Raw genomic sequence first — 16,593 nt, 5'->3', positions numbered from 1 at the left:
GATTCCCAAAGTTGGAAGTGGGGAACGCACAACCTGAGGAAAGGACATTGAACCTTTGAGAAGTCTGAAAAACTGCAACAGAGCAAAGCACTTTTTGCTCCAGTACAGTCACACGGCAGCTTACAACAAAGTAGTACAAAGCTAAAATGTGCCTATCAAAAAAAAAAGTGAAGTACATGGATCTGTTTGAGCGTGATTTGAAACTTGCACTCTCACTTCCCACTCAAGTGCCTCTTATTTCTGCTACTTTGCATAAAACAAACCAAATTCATTTACATAGCAGGCTCTGATTTTCCTCGTTGAATTTGATTGTCCCAAGCAACCTGCACTGGCGTTAAATATCGGCCATTTAGAGGCAGCAGATGAGCTCAGCCACATGTGACTCCTCACAAGCATCGGTATAAATCACCAGAAACAGCAACTGCAGCTATTTTCTTCTTCCCACACCTCCACTGTCCACACTCAGAGCAAAGACACAAGGGAAAAACCCAACAAATGGAATAAAACTTTTGAAGTTCCACAGATATCTAACATCCCCTCCAGAACTCTTCACCCTGGGAAATAGTCAATATTCAATTATTTATAGGCCTGAGCAAGCTGGTCTATGTGGATATAAAATAATCCCTGAATATCACTCTCATTCACCCATTCCTCCTGGAAAGAGAATCTCTTTTCACACCCATGACCAGCCTAGCTAACAAGTAACACAGAAGGAATTATCCTTTGTTACCTATTTTCGGGGCTTGAAAAACAAGCTTGTGTCCCTTGTAGCTTCTCTCCTGCCATTAGAATAAAATCCATTTCATCTTCCTTGCTTTTGAGGAGCTCCCACTGGTACTCAACAGGGGCCTCACGAATATCCTTAATATTTCCACTTACCTTTCCTCTTTTTCCCAAGTTTTCAAACTGAATGTCCCCGAAGGCATCAGTAGGAAGCTCCTTGGTGTGCTTCTTGTAGTTCCATTTTTCGGTGGTGTTCACCTGGGTGCCCTCTATGTGCTGATTTTCAGGGTATCCACATTTACATAAGTTACCCCTGAACGAAGAGGGAAGAGAACATCCCTGAGGAATTCCTGAGCACAGAAAAACGAGCTCTGCCAGCAAGGAAAGCAGCAGGTGGAGCTACAGAACCAGTTGTGTGGGGGACTCTGCTGGGATTTACCACCTGGCAAAGCAGAGCAGCACCTGATCCTGCTTCCTCCCCCAGAATCTGCTTCTGCCCACACTGGGAAGTGGAACACAAGAGGGGAACCAGGCTGTGCTGAGGGGTTTCTTCACCTTTTTGTGCTCTTAACCACACAGGACGAGTCCACTGCATCTCCCCTCCCAGGTGACAAGTGACAGGACAAGAGGAAAAGGCCTCAAGTTACGTCAGGGGAGGTTCAGATTGGACATCAGGGGAAAAAAAATTGCATGGAAAGGGCTGTCAGGCATTGGTAGAGGCTGCCCAGGGTTGTGGTGGAGCCACCATCCCTAGAAGTATTCCAAAATCACATGGATGTGGCACTTGAGGGCGTGGTTTAGTGGTGGTGCTGGGCTGACTTTATTTTACAGGTCCTCTCCACAGCCCACATTCCTGCCTCCTCAGAGGACACAGAGAAGGGGAATTTGCTTGTCTCCTTTAGAAAGGTTTCTTTTACACTGCTGTACCTTGCCAATAAAACCAGCTCACCTTAAAAATATCTAGACAAAAATAACCCAGCAAGTTCTGCAATCCTCTCCCAGAGGGCTTGCAGGAAGAGAAGCTGATGAGAACCAGCTCCTCCATCCGTTGTTGGTGCCTTGCCAGACATCCCATTTTTGGTGGCAGAGGAGGATCCTAAGTGAGACTTTCTGAAATGAGACTAATTTCCCTCCCTTTCTGAGGCATTTTTCCTCCCAGCTTCAGAGAAGAGTGGTGTCAGAGAGCCCTCAGAGCTCAATATTAGGATTTCTGCAGCTGTATTAGTTTGATCACTTTTCTCCTGAGACAAAAAAACCACCCCAAAACCACAAAGCAACATTATGGTCCTCAAACTTGCACTGCACTGGTACCTGTGCCTGAAAATGGAGCCAGTTTAATACCCTGTCTTAAGAGAACATCAGCCTGAAGAAAATCTAGTGCCTGTGTAAGCTTTGTGCATGAAATTTGTGATTTGGGTTTAAAAGGAAAAATTCAAATTATGCAAACCTCTGATGCATGCACCTTGTCATACACCAGTATCAGTGCTGCATCCTTCAAGCATCCTATTGCCCCAGTTATGCTTTAAATAGGGAATTTGGTATTAAACCCTGTGACAGAGCTGCTGGAAGAGGAGATCCCTAGTTTTGCATCAAGTTACTTGTGGAGTAACTCAAACAAGGGGACTGAGGTAAGACTGAACTGCTAGATCCAGACTCTGAACAAAAAAACCCCAAACCCCTTTTCTCCCTGCCTTTGCAGATGGAAATACCCTCATGTACCAGCCCCCCATTCTTGAAAAACAAGAGAAAAGTATCTCCTTACATGGACTTGGTGTCTTTGGTAAAAAAGACACATTCTCTCTTCTTAAAGTTTTCTTGGATGAAGTTGGCCAAATCCTGGAAAATAAATTTTGGAAGTTTATTTCTGATAACTCACGAAACAGAAGAGACCTCAGTAACAGCACAGTCAGTGTGAACACAAAGATACTGCTAAAAACACAATGGCAAACATTCTTCCCAATGGTAAAAAACCAAAAATAATATATATATAGATTAAAAAGAGAACACTGGAACGTTCTTTAGAATAGGGGCTGTTTTAATTCAGCACACAAAGACCCCAGCAGGAGTCCAGAACAACTTCAAGTCCTCCTCTATGGGAGCTCAGTGGAATGCGAAGTTTCTCCAGCTTGTTTAACCATTAACTCTGCTATTAACCTTGAAACTCCCTGGAGAAGCTTTCACACTCGGGGGATGCAAATTCATCCCTAATCTGCCTCTGTGAGCTAAGAAAGCAAAGAGAAATTCTCTTGCTGATGAAGTGTTGGGGTTTTTTTGTTGGCTTTTGGGTACAGCTTAGATTTGCAGGGCAAGATTTCACCTGGGACACAAAGGGAAGACAGGCAGCCATAGTTTAGTTTGCACAACACTTGTGGTTAAACAGCAGGTAGAAAAAGTTATTCCAAGCATTATATCCAAAACAAGGAAAATGGAAGAAAACACATTCAACCAGTAAAAGTCACAACCGTGCAAGGCCAAAAAAAAAAAAAATAAAAGGAGAGGGGGAAGCACTTGCTAAAGTCCTGAGAATCTGCCATTAAGGCCTTCTGCAAACCCATCCGGAGCAGGGAATCTGCCACACAGTAGCTGGAATCAGCAATCTTTCAGGCATGAAAGGATGTTTAACATAACCATATGTTGGCTGCCTTGGCCACGAAGCCTCCAGAAGAGCTTGGGGTGGTTCTTTACACAAATTTGTCTCTTGCCACAAACCAGAAGTGATGAAGAAAGCACAATAAAGAGCTACAGGGCTCAAAAGGAAGGCCATACACCCCGAGGGTTTCATCGTGTCAGCTGCTGCTTGAAGGTGACTGGTTAGCAAAGTGTCTCCATAAAGGGGAAAGGGACAAACCCATCATCATCCTGCTCCCGACCTGACGGAATCCACCACCGGGCGCCCCTCCCGAGACACCAGCACGGAGCAGGTACTCACAGCATCGCTGCAAGCCACGTCTATGCTGCGAGACATGCTGGAATAGAGCAGCCTGGAACTCTCAAAATTGCCATTTCTTCGGTGTCTCATGCTGCCCATGGAAACCTGGAAAAGCATGGTAGAGGGGGAAATGGAGGAGAACCAGGCACTTTGCACCCTAGCAAGGCAAGGAAGAAATTATTTGAATCGAGCATAAGGAATTAGGAAGGAGATTATTCCTAAAGTGTGAAACTAAACAGAAGATATTTTTTTCTGAATTTCTTTCATACCACAAAGAGACTTTCTTTTATCTTTCCCCTCTCCAAAAGAACTCCAAGTCAACATCTTTTGACAAAGGAACATACCTTAAGCGCCATCTCATTCAGTTTATTCCCATATTTTAACTCTTTTGTCTCTGATAAGAAAGCTCAGGCTTATATATATATAAGAGCAATCCTAATTCCAATGTATTTGCAAATTAAAGGGGATATTAAGAAGAAACACTTCAGGCACAGAGGAGAAAGTGCAGAGTTAAAGCAGTTGGCCCAGCAGGACCCCAGGAGCTTAGAGCAGCAGCACCCCTCACTGATGCCACTCCTGGAACAAGGACAGTCAACACGTGCACACCGAAGGGCAAGTGGATTTAAAGGATATTGGATCCAAAATGTAGGAAGTGACCTGTACAGGCAAACACATTTCAACTGCCCTCCAAAGCAGATCCCTGTGTTGAAGTCATTGCCTTTGAAGGAGCATCACTGCACTTGCAGCAAAGCACAGAACAAAATCATTCTAACACAAATATTTCAATCCCCTTCACGCTACCCCGTGAATAATATTGGAAAAGGCCTTTTCCTGGAAGAAAAGCTGTCAGCCAGTGAACATGGGGAGCTCAGAGCCTACTTGTGCTTCCACGACTATTTTCTCTCCTGCCTTCTCCCTGCCTGCATGCTCTGGGTTGGCCTCTGGGTTAACACTGCCACTGCAGGGCACACAAAGCACCCCTCCCAGGCACAGCATCACTGAAGCATCACCCTGTAAATACAGAACTCCTGAGAGCCAAGAACCAGCAAGCGTGGAAAAATTTCCTTGGGGCACTCAACACAGCGGGAATGGCACAGGCAGTGGGAAGCTGCAGCTTCAGTAAACAGAATTGATGGAATGTGATGTGAGCAAGCCCCCAAAGCATCAAGAAATGGCAACTTTCCATAAAGACACAATATATTTATGTGTTATAATTATTTTAAAAATCCTTTGAAAAACATTTCGTGTTGAGGGGGAGCATGATTGACTCAGTGTTGTTTACTGTGCCTGGCAGAAGCCCTCAACTACTTCCCCCAAATTCTGCAGCATGCCCGGGGATCTGTGCCACTTTATCACTTACTCACTTATCAGTGAAGGAAGAGCACAGAAAAAAAAGCCCTCTTCCTCCTTCCAAGCTCCTGCATAGAAACCAAGAAAAGGAAGAGAAAAAAAAAAAAAAGGCTGGAACGCGAATAGCTGGAAGGCTGGGCCCAGAAAGGAGGGAACAGAATTAAATCCAGCTGGGACTGGTCACCAGTGGGGTTCCCCAGGGCTCAGTACTGGGGGGGCCCAGCTCTGTTCAGTATTTTTATCTTCATCAGGGATCTGCATGAGGGGATGGAGGGCACCCTCAGGAGGCTGCAGACACACAGCTGGGGGATGTGGATCTGCTGGAGGGCAGGAAGGCTCTGCAGAGGCATCCATGGGCCGAGGGTCAGCAGGGCCAAGGGCCAGCTCCTTGTGACCCCACGGGACACCGCAGGCTCGGGAAGAAGAGCCGGGCAGCTGGAAAAGGCCCCGGCGGTGTTGGGGACGGGGCTGAACACGAGCCCAGGTGGGCAGGAGGCCGATGGCCCCGGGCTGTGACACAGCCCAGGGCAGGGACTGTCCCCAGGGCTGGCCCTGCTGAGGCCCCTCCATCCAGGGCCGTGTCCAGCCCCGGGCCCTCCGGCCAGAGGGACACTGAGGGGCTGGAGCGTGTCCAGGGCAGGGAATGGAGCCCCAGGAGGGGCTGAGGGAGCTGGGAAGGGGCTCAGCCTGGAGAAAAGGAGGCTCAGGGGGGCCCTTGTGGCTCTGCACAGCTCCTGCCAGGAGGGGACAGCCAGGGGGGAGTCAGGCTGTGCTCCCGGGAACAGGGACAGGAGGAGAGGGAACGGCCTCAGACTGGGCCAGGGAGGCTCAGGGTGGATACCGGGATAAATTTAACCCCTGAAAGGCTTGGCAGGCACCAGAAGGAAGGGGCTGCCCGTGGAGGAGTCACCTTCCACAGAGCCCCCACCACAGCGATTTGGGATCCTCAGCCCAGAGGTGCAATAACTATTGTTAAAAACAGGTTAGAAACTGTTGTAAAATAGTTGATAATTGTTAAGCATGTACCGTTAGCTTGGTTGTTATATTTTGAAAGGGCTGTTATAAGGAATGCGGTACTCGCCGCACCATAACACACCTCAGTAAAGCGCAGCACCCCCCAAGCGAAACGAGCCAGCCTGGGCAGACAGGCCAATCGAGCGCCTTAAACCTTCATGCACATGAAGGATCCAAAAAGAAACCGACCCGAAGGGACAAAAAACAGGATAAAAAGGGGATGCTGACCACAGAAGCTGTGCCGCTCCACCTGGAACATCGGGGACAGCACTGCTGAAGGAGCCCCAGCACTGCAGCATCCTCCACGGGAACGCTCCTGCTCGGCCCCCTTGCTTTAAACCTTTCTTTTTATTACAACAAATGCTGAAATCGCTTTAGTACTGGGAGTCTGGTCGCGTTTTTGTGAGATACAAAGCTGTGTTTCGTGTCAGGTACACACAGGCAGCGTGTGTACTTGTGATTGTGATATGTGTGGAAACTGATCATGGGACAATTAAAGGATGAATTCCAAAAAAATAACTGAGAGAGTAAAGCATGGAAGAAGGCCTTTGAACTTATCCTTTGTTTGCAAATAACTTTTATAGCATCTGAATTAAAGCTTTAAGGATGTTGCTGCTGGACAGGAACTTTTTGCATGTAGCTAAGCATTAAACAGCTTTGCAATAATAACCTTTTGAAGTATAATTTTAGAATATTGCTTGTAGTAAGGAGCTTTGAAAATATAAGTTTAGAATATATGTAAAGGAAACATGCTTATCTCAACACTTTAGCAAAACAGTAAAAAGCAGCTTGAGAAAGGAAGATGAACCTCAACCCAAGGATTGATAGCTTTGACCAAGGGAAGCTGGACATCACTGTTATGAGATTTACAGTCTTTGCAATTAAAAGGTGGGCCCACATCTGGAGTCTGGACCGCACCAGCTGGGAGGCCTCTTTCTTCTTTCGAAGTCGGACCCCACCATCTGGGGATACTCCTTTCTGGGGTACATCCTGAGAAAAACTAACTCACAATAGTGTATAGAATTGTGACGTAAAAATTGGGAATAGAAACTGCTGAAAAAAGCTTATGTGCACCCCTATAAATATCTGTACGCCCCAACCATCGGTGTGCAGCTGGAGGGAAAACTTCCCCCCCTGTACCCAGCGCTGTTTTGCTCATACTTTACCACATTAATTAATAAATTGATTGCTGTTTGAATATTGGCCTAGTCAAGCTTCTTATTTATGACATTTTTAACAGCTACCACCCCCTTTACTCCGAACCCCTTTGTTGTGTGATCTCCTCATCAATGAGCCAAAAGTGACTGAGGAGGAAAACCTGACCGAGAGAGAATAAGGGACCCAAAGGTGGTCAGTAATCGATAATGTGGGAATATTCACTCCAAAGACGTAATCTCTGACGGGGCGGGCTTGTCAAATAGGATGGTAAGGAAAAGGGGGAAGCTGTACACAAAATACAGAGGGGCTCACACATCACAGAGACATGAGAAACACTTTGACAGTCACAGGCAGCAAGAAACTCCATGAAACTGAAACTTGGAAGCTGGTAAGGATGGAAACCTGAGGTTTAAGGACACAGGCAACTCTGCACTGGGAGACGTATGTCCTAATAACCCAGAAAGCCATTCTTAATATTTTATATGATTAATGTTCAGTGTAAAGATGGTTTTAAAGCTGTAATTCAAGATAAAAGCCCCACAGAGGGAAATTATGTTTAGGTCTGGATCTACACAACTTATTTATTGACAGCTTTACTTTCATTGTTGATTTGCTTAATAAAATTTAACACCAGAAAAGTGACTATGGACATAACTGCACAGAAAGGAGATTAAAAGGAAACAAGGGCACTAAATTATTAATTCCAAACACTACAGGATTTCAAGTTTGCCTTGCTGCTTTTCTAAATAATTTATAAGAACGAACAAACAAACTGAAAAAAGTTAGCGAGAGTGCAAAGAGTCCCCCTGAAAACCTAGTATTTCATTTTAAATTCTGAAAAGCCTCATTGATAGCACACTGTTTAGCTGATACCAGTGAGCCACGCTCATTAACCCCCTGAGTGTCGGAGATAAGACAGCAATTATACATATTTTTGAATATGCCACACAGCTGCAGTCCACGGAACAGGCAAACTATTCTCTTGCTAACATATTTCCAACTCATTAAATTAAATATATAAGATATTCAACGCATCAAAGCGTAACTTTCTTAAAACAACATTGAGAATAATAAGCATTGGATAAACTCCAAAATAATCCTCTAAAGTGTAAGACTGTAACTTCCACGGCAATTCAAGGAGCATATCCAAGGAAATCCTCAGCCTGAGGTGACTTTAAAAAAGAGAAAAAAAAAAGGACAAAAAATATCTACTTCTAAAGAGACGAATTAAGGGGCTTCTAGAAACTTGCCTGCAATTGAAAAAGCCAGACCAGCTCCATTCTCAGGAAGCTCCCAGATACACTTAGCCACTGTTTGCATTAACAATTCCCGATATTGGCTTTACGTGAAACCTCTCCAGCAGCAGAACTTCAGCTGCACCCACTCGCACAACTTCAGCAAATTCAAAGTGTATTCACTTAAGGACAGAAGAAAAAAAAAAAAAAAAAAAAACCAAACCCAAAAAAACCCCCCACATTTAATCAGGAGCACAGACTTACCACAGTCTCCAGAACGTGCCCCAGAACTCCTTCTGCAATCATGACTCCAAGAGGAAGGCTCTGAAATACTCGGCAAAGCCCCACCTTTATCTGTGTCATGCGTTCCTTTTAAGGGAGGGAGGGATCGTGGCCAGGAGCAGCAGAGTTAATCACCAGTTCCTAATGAGGGCTTAATTGCAGCAGGGTGCAGGAATGGCAGCTGCAGGTTATTTGTGACAGAGATGTTTGCTGTCCCACCTGCTGCTGCCCAAGGGCTGCAGGAACAGGTAATACCGCAGCTCCTTTGCGGCACCAACAGCAACAGTAAACAGCCAGGAGTAAAAGAAAATGCTTGTGGGAATAAATAATTAGATTTTAATGTAGCAGAAGATAATGAAGCAGCTGTAAAATCAACACCTATTAATCTAATTTACTACAAGGTTGTTGAAGCGATGTTGAGTGCAATAGAGGATTTTAGACGTGTTTTTACTCAAAAAAATCAGACTCAGTTCCTTAATTTTTTGTTTGACACTTAGCATGGAGTAATCTGGTTTCCTCCTGCCTTGGACTTAAACCTTTTCACTCAGGTGAAAGCAATTTCTATTGCTGTGATATTCAGTGACTCCATGGAGAGATGGATTGCTCCCAGGCCACCTCCCTTGCAGAAAGCAGTGCTACCCATTCGCTGCTGGAGAACCTTCTGCTGCCTTTCATCACCCACTTTGGACCAGCTTAGGCCAGGCTGGATGGGGCTTGGAGCAGCCTGGTCTAGTGGAAGGGTTCCTGCCCATGGAAGGGGGTGGAAAATTTGAGCTTTGAGGTCCCTTCAAACATAAATCATTGCAGGATTTTAAGTCTCAGAGTCATCTTTCCTTCTGTGATGGAAGGTGGGTTTATTTGTCTCAAATCTCACATTACCTTGGCATATACACATCTGCATTTTCATCAATTATCACTTAGGGGCTTCATCCCACTTGGCAGCATCCCTAAAACGCGTGTGTTCAGAAAGACAGAACACATCAGTGATCCACTGCTCCTAAGGAACATAAAGAAAACAGGTATCAAGGACTTGCAGCTTGGCACACTGTTTCTCTAAAGCAGAATTTTCATGGTCAGCAGCACTGTGGTCATGCAGCAACATCCCTGAACACAAATCTATGGTCCATACCTGCAGATAGTCCCTTAATCACTGCCCTGTGAAACCTGCCTGGCTGGCAGCTCTCAAGAAAAATAACTACTCAGTACATAAATGGAGAGCTCAGTTATTCCTTTAAAAATGTTAGGGCACAGTTGAGGAACAAACCCTTCTGCCTGGTCCTCTTAGGCAGAGCCAACCTGGAAAAGAGACAGATTTTTGGGGCCACTTTATGGTTCTCAAGTAAGAAATCTGGTATCCCAAACTTAAGTCAAAAATGCTCTCTGAAAGTTTTTAGGGTAAAGATAATCAATATTTCCCAAAGACAGGAGTACCTCCGTGGGCAATAATTCACACTTTCCAGCATTCCTGCATTCTTGTTTTGAGAATACACATACAGGTACTCCAAATCTACAGGAATATGTTAATATTTGCTGTGTTCCAGCAAAATCAGGGCTGACTCCAGCAGAGATTTCAGTGAGAACTTGCCAAACTGCACAGCACGTCCTATCTCTCGCAATTCACAGAAGTTATGTAACTCTGGGTTTGGATCAGACAGAGCTATTTGTGAACAACCAAAAGGTGTTGTTATGGATCCTGGCCAAAGAGCTCTGTGTCTTTCTGGTGAACAAGCGAAAGCTTACATCCTCAGCATCAGAACCCTTGTCGTCTCTGCAGCAATCAAAATGCAGCAAGTGCTTGTATTACTAAGAAGTGGGAATTCACATAGGTACAAAAATATTTTCCATTGTATCGAGAGCAGTGAAGAGACTGTGAAGAAAAAAAGCTTCTTCTGCATCTGAATAAGCCTTGTGATTGTTTAAAATGGAGTATAAAGCCAGAGAGCAGCTTTAAGGAAAACGGTGCCTGAAGAGCTACAGGGATTTGAGCCCTGCAGCCCCCACTGTGCACAAAAATAGGTACAATGGGATTTAATTCAGCGGCTGGCAGGAAATCACTCTCTTCCCAGAACCTGTGAAGCTTGAGAGGGGCTTTTTATGGGTGAGAGCAGAATTGACAACTACCCGTGAAATCAAGTGACATCACAGAATCCCAGAGTGGTTTGGGTTGGGAGGGACCTAAGAGCCCAGCCCATCCCACCCCTGCCCTGGGCAGGGACACCTTCCACGAGGCCAGGGTGCTCCAAGCCCCCTGGCCTGGGACACTGCCAGGGATCTAGGGGCAGCCACAGCTGCTCTGGGCATCCTGTGCCAGGGCCTCAGCACCCTCACAGGGAAGAATTTCTTGCAATCATCTCATCTAAATCTCTCTTCTCTCATTTTAAAACCACTTCCCCTTGTCCTATCCCTATATCCCTGTGTAATATATATTAACTCTCCTGTAGAGCTTATTTTGGGGGATGGGGGGGTGTTGTGTGTCTTTTTAAAAGTTAGTCCCAGTTCACCACACCAAGCAACATTTTTAATGCCAGGGAGACCATCCTTGGCTGACAGCACTGAGATCACCATTACTGGTCCTGAAATCTCTTTTTAGGAGCAAGGGTTTTTTGGCTGAGCTTTGAGCACGTGTTGTAACAACCTGGTCTAGTGGAGGGAGGCCCTGCCCATGGCAGAGGGTGGAAGATGGGCTTTAAGGTCTCTTCCAACCCACACCATTCTGGGATTCTTTAATTATTATCCCACTGCTGCAAGGCAATGTCTTACTGGAGGTTTCTGTGTGGAGTTTCAAAGCTTAGGCTCCACAGAATCCAACAGTTGAAAGTATGAAGGATCAAAAAGGCAAAAAACCTAATACTTACTCTGTTGAGTGCTAATCATGAACATTCCCTCATCTCAGCTCTCCCCATGGATTGCCAGAGAGAACAAAATGTCAAACACTGTCGTAGAACAGCCAGGGTACTTACTAATTACAGCAGCTCAAACAAAGCGTTACATGGAGATTCACAAAGAACATTTCTATCCCCAAAATCCCTCTGGATTTCCCTTGCTTTGGCTGCAAGCTGTTAACACCGCTCCTGTTTCTGAGCAGGAAACTGGCACTGATGCAGCTGCACACAGAATTTCATCTGCTGTGCATGACCTGCCTTCTGCACCCCTTTATTGCTTGTACAAAAATCCACTTCTCCCCTTTTTATCCAAGCTGCAGAAGCCCACCTTGAACAGGGATAATAGCTGGTGTGTGGCTCCTCGCTCTCTTCATGTTGGGATTTTGGATTCATAACCTAAATGGGATCTGTAAGATAACATGTGAGCACTTCTCATCCTCTGAGGCATCTTGAACATAACGAGCACAACAAACCTGAGGAGAAATACAGAGAATTATCTGCCATACTAATACAGGCAATTTGGTGTCCAAATTTTGGGTTATAAGATGGCACAGTAAAATGAGGAGCCACAGAAGGTCTTCTTCAGTGCAAGAAACAAGTTCTTCAAACTGGACTGGAGCCCTACCCAAAGCAGAGGTGGGATAACTCCTGTTACATACCAATTTGGCAACAAAAGCCATGTGGAAGAGGTTTTACAGAGACTTCTGTGAGCCAGGGAGAAGTCTGAGAAGAGGATCCATGTCTACCCCTGAAAGAATTCCCTACCAAGGTCGCTGACATAGAAACCGAGAAAAAAAGAAGGATAAATAAGAGAATAAATAAGAGAAACCTGCAACTGCCTATTCCAATAAGCACTTTGTTTATCTCTTCTAACCAATGAGTAAAGCTTATGAGCTTTATAGGAATGTATAAAAAGCATACATACTAAAATAAAAGAGGGGTTTGAAGCCTTCTGAAAATGGAGTGTGTTGTTTTGCATTGTCTCCATTTCAACTATGACTGTCTCAACTGCAACAAGCACAGACATCACAACTTCTTTGGGGTTTGGGTCTTTAAAAATCTTGGAGAAGCCTGAAGAGCATTTTCCTGTGGTGACAGCTGCCCAAGTTCTGGTTCCTCCTTTCTTCTGCATTCAGGAAGGCAGGTGCACTGCTGGGCACAAACCAAGTTTCATAGAAGATCCCAGCTCCAGTGACTCTTACTTTTGAATGGCAGATATTGTGGAATGGCATATTTCCATCTGGCTGCTCAAGTCACAGGGATTTTTAATTTAATATTAATTACTGAAAGCAGTTTTTAGCCATTTACCTAAGGATGTAACAGAACATTCCATCAAGCCTGCAATGACACGCTAAAGGACACACCAAAGAGAAAAGAGAACACAAGCTGGTGCAAAATGGCAATATTTTGGCAATTAGTGATGTTGGAACTGCTCAAAAAGGGATTTTTAATGGAATTTAAATCTATTAGAAGCACTTCTGACTAGTCTGAGTGTCAAGCTAGTCTCGCTGAAAGACAAAAGTCTCCTGGAAAATTTAAGTGTGACCCTGCAGAGATAAAGACCTAATGCTGTGGAAGGTTGAAAATGGGGATACAACAAAGCAGAGAGCTGTGGTCCTGCCCTCCCTCATCACCCATCCTGCTGTCCACAAGCATTTAAAACCCTTTTTCACAATTTACATTCCTAAATGCAGACACTTGTATTTCCTTTCAGTGTGAGAGTGCATTGCATTTGAAGAACAATGAAATCATTCCGATGTGCATGTCAGCCCAGAAAGCTCTGAAAGTGCATTTTGGTGTGAAATATTAATAGGTAGGAACAGAACACTGGCAGATTCTTTCTGTAAAAGCCCTAAAAATAAGAAAAAAAAATAAATCCACCAGAAAGAATTATGTAATTTTCAGCTTATCAGTGTTGAGTGACTAGAAATTGTGCACCTCGGGCTTTTATGCACTTTATTTGATGGAAATGTTCTGAGAAAGTGTTCATCAAGCTTTAAAAATGAGGAGAGGTGAGGAGAGGAGATGAATGCTTGAGATGAGCTAAAGAAGCACCCAAATCCCAAAGAAAAAGCAATAAGGAGGCTCTAATCAACACAGTAGTCAACTGGAGACTCACTTCCCCCAGTTCCAATGCAGTAGGCTCAGATCTTAGCTACAGCTCCATGGATTTCTTAAAATTTAGCCAGGATTAAAATAAAAATGGGCATTAATCCAGAATATTTCAATTGATGACAATCGCAGGGAAGTCTCAGCAACAAAAACTTTCAGACCTAAAAAAACTTCAAATTAAAGGCAATAAATAAATGAAGTCCTTTTCACTTTTGCATCAAAACTTCATGAAAACCACCTTCTTGAAAAGGAGGGACACATTTCAATAATCAAGTGCATTTGAATATGGCTAGAATATTTAAGGAAAATACCAAGTTCATTAACTTTTCAAGGCTCATGGTAATATTGTTGCAAGATTCAGAGTATTATCCTCAGTAATAACTGCTGTCACTCACTGCTGTAAAGTTCAGAATTCAACTAAATGATATAATCTTTCTGTTTTAAGAGTTTATGCATAATTTCTTGTGCCTGTTTTGCATGCACTGAGATCACATACAGAAATCAAAGCCAGACAGCACAAAGACAAGTGGTGACACCAAAGAAAAAGCTCTCAAATGTTCATTTAATCCACAGAAACTCCTCCAGTGAAGAAGTACATCTGTTTCCACAGAGCCATATGACTAAAACACGCTGTCAAATTCATCTGATATTCAGTGAAAATTAACATATGCTTGGGACTATTTCAGTCTCCATTCTCTGGGAGCTGTGTGTAACATGCAAACCTTGCACATCCATTCCAGTCTCATACCACTGTGTGGATAATGGTGGGTGTCAGCAGCAGGCAACAGATTATCCCACCCCAAAAAACTACACTTAATCAGATATCCAAAGATACCTTGGGAAAAATGCCTTTAACCCATGGAAATCAGAGTTTTCAGAGTAAGTGGGAAGGTACCTCTAGAGGTCCAGATAAGTCAGAACTAAACTACACGTGACTCAAGAGCTCAAGGAACAGGAATCCCACAATCTCTCCAGAGTCTTTTCTAGTGCTTGAATGTGGCATTCACATTCTCTGAAAAATCCCTTTGCCCAGGATTTTTCTCCTGGGAAGCTGAGGAGCCTCAGGGAAAAGGAAAACAATTCTTATCTCATTTGCTTCTCCTGTGTTGTGCTCCTGTGGAATGTGTTTGGGGATTGTTCACCCACAGGTGATTGTTTCACTGCATTCTGCTGTGAGCTGTTTTGGCTCTTTGGCCAATCAGGGCCAAGCTGTGTGGGGACTCTGGAGAGAGTCACGAGTTTTCATTATTAGCTTTTTAGCATTGTGTAAGTGTCCTTTCTGTATTCTTTAATTAGTGTAGTATAATATTCTATAATATAATATTCTATAATATAATATAATAGCCTTCTGAGAACATGGAGTCAGATTCATCATTCCTGCCTTCGTCAGGACATTCCCTGCAAATACAAAACTTGAACATCCTCAGGTGGATTTTTTTTCTACGACAAGAAAATGCCAGAATGGTTTAGGTTGGAAGGGACCTTAAAGTCAGTCTCATTCCAAGCCCCTGCCCTGAGCAGGGACATCTTCCACTGTCGTGTTTCTTTCTTCTTTTTCTGCCTGGGTCAGGGTCGGGATTGAAAGCGCTCGAGATGCTCTTTTGTGTTTGGACTCAGATGTTTATTCATTCTTATCTACATCAATGTCTTACAAGTTGTGAGTTCCACAGCATTTCACCAACAAGCTACAAAATGGCCCAGTATCTATCTCTACAAGGTCTTTTAAGGGAAAAAAAAAAATCCAATTAAGAAATGACACCTAAATTACTTTCACTTTTAACCCAATAACGACCCACCCGTGCCTGCAATGAGGATTTTTTATCCAATTACACAAAACCACCCAAACCCCTGGAGAAGAAGGTGAAGAAGAAGGACCAGCCTCCACCCTAAAACCTCCATCTTGCTTTATGTATATTACTATATTCTAAAACCTTAAACTCTAAGTGTTCCACCCTGTGATATCACACACTTCTATTCAAACTCCACACCCACAATCCCAGTTCTACCATTCCATTTTGGAAGCCTTCTCCACAGCCTCAGGTCAAATGCAGTGTTCTCTTGAGGGTCTGTCCCTTTCAACACAGAAAGTCTAAAATTCTCAGTGTCCAGGGTTCCAACATTCCACTATCCCAGGCTGCTCTCCTACTTACTCCTTTGCTCCAGCTTGTGTCCAGTGCCCCATTCCTGCACACCTCAGGCACTCCTGGATCCATTTTCTCTCCACATTTCCACATCAGGAAGTTGCAGATACAATGAAGATCCCACAAGCACATTTCCATCTCAAGCTCTCCTAGGGCATTGGGGTTGGAACTAGATGATATTTACGGTACTTTCCAATCAGGAAGATTCCAGGACATTTTATTCACCCAGGACAGGATTTACCTGGGAGGGGACCAAAAACATGCAGTCAGGCATTAACAAACCTCTAGCTAAGCTATGGCAAAACCCTTCAGCTTTCAGGAATATGCTGCCTGTTCCCAATCCCTGACCAGGCTGAGAGATAACCTGTACAAGTCCCGTTGGTTTCTGTTTTCCTGCTGCCACAGAAGAAATAGGGACAGAGATAGTGCATCACCAATCCCATGGAGATAACATTAAGACAGTGCCAGGAGAAACGTTCAGCTGGAAAGTGTGCTTGGAAATCAAGTGAGCTGTGACATTCACCCCAGATCACTCTGAACAAGCTGCTTTCTAAAAACAGCAAGGGAATGGGAGGCCAAGGACACCTTTGAGTTTTGAAATGAAAGAGCTGGATTCAGTTGAACTTGCTGAAATAGGAAGCAATGAAAAACAAAGTGTCAGAGAATTCAGAAATGAAAACAACACAAGAACCCTTGCCAAATTCACAGGCAAAAAGTAAACCAGCCACACTCCAGGTTTGAGGTAGGAAACCCCAGCTGAATTACCC

General features: G+C 44.1%; 1 protein-coding gene across 4 annotated transcripts in view; it reads right to left on the bottom strand.

Moving 5' to 3' along the window:
• TRPM8 (transient receptor potential cation channel subfamily M member 8) overlaps positions 1 to 16,593 on the bottom strand; it is a 73,447-nt gene that overhangs the window by 29,876 nt on the left and 26,978 nt on the right. For 2 of the 4 annotated variants that reach the window (XM_038143470.1, XM_038143471.1), the window contains exons 1-4: positions 8,674 to 8,870; positions 3,653 to 3,757; positions 2,486 to 2,559; positions 880 to 1,036 (exon numbers count right to left, since the gene is read on the bottom strand). In XM_038143470.1, the coding sequence (XP_037999398.1) occupies positions 880 to 1,036; positions 2,486 to 2,559; positions 3,653 to 3,757; positions 8,674 to 8,772 (435 nt within the window). In that variant the 5' untranslated portion in view covers positions 8,773 to 8,870. Of the gene's footprint in view, positions 1 to 879; positions 1,037 to 2,485; positions 2,560 to 3,652; positions 3,770 to 8,673; positions 8,871 to 16,593 lie in introns of those variants that run through there. The other 2 variants (XM_038143473.1, XM_038143472.1) reach the window with 2 other exon arrangements.

The sequence above is a fragment of the Motacilla alba genome, chromosome 7 (genome assembly GCF_015832195.1).
Source record: "Motacilla alba alba isolate MOTALB_02 chromosome 7, Motacilla_alba_V1.0_pri, whole genome shotgun sequence".
In the NCBI taxonomy this organism is placed as follows: domain Eukaryota; kingdom Metazoa; phylum Chordata; class Aves; order Passeriformes; family Motacillidae; genus Motacilla; species Motacilla alba.
Note: the sequence above shows the minus strand (reverse complement) of the source record. Positions and strands in the feature narration are given on the sequence as shown.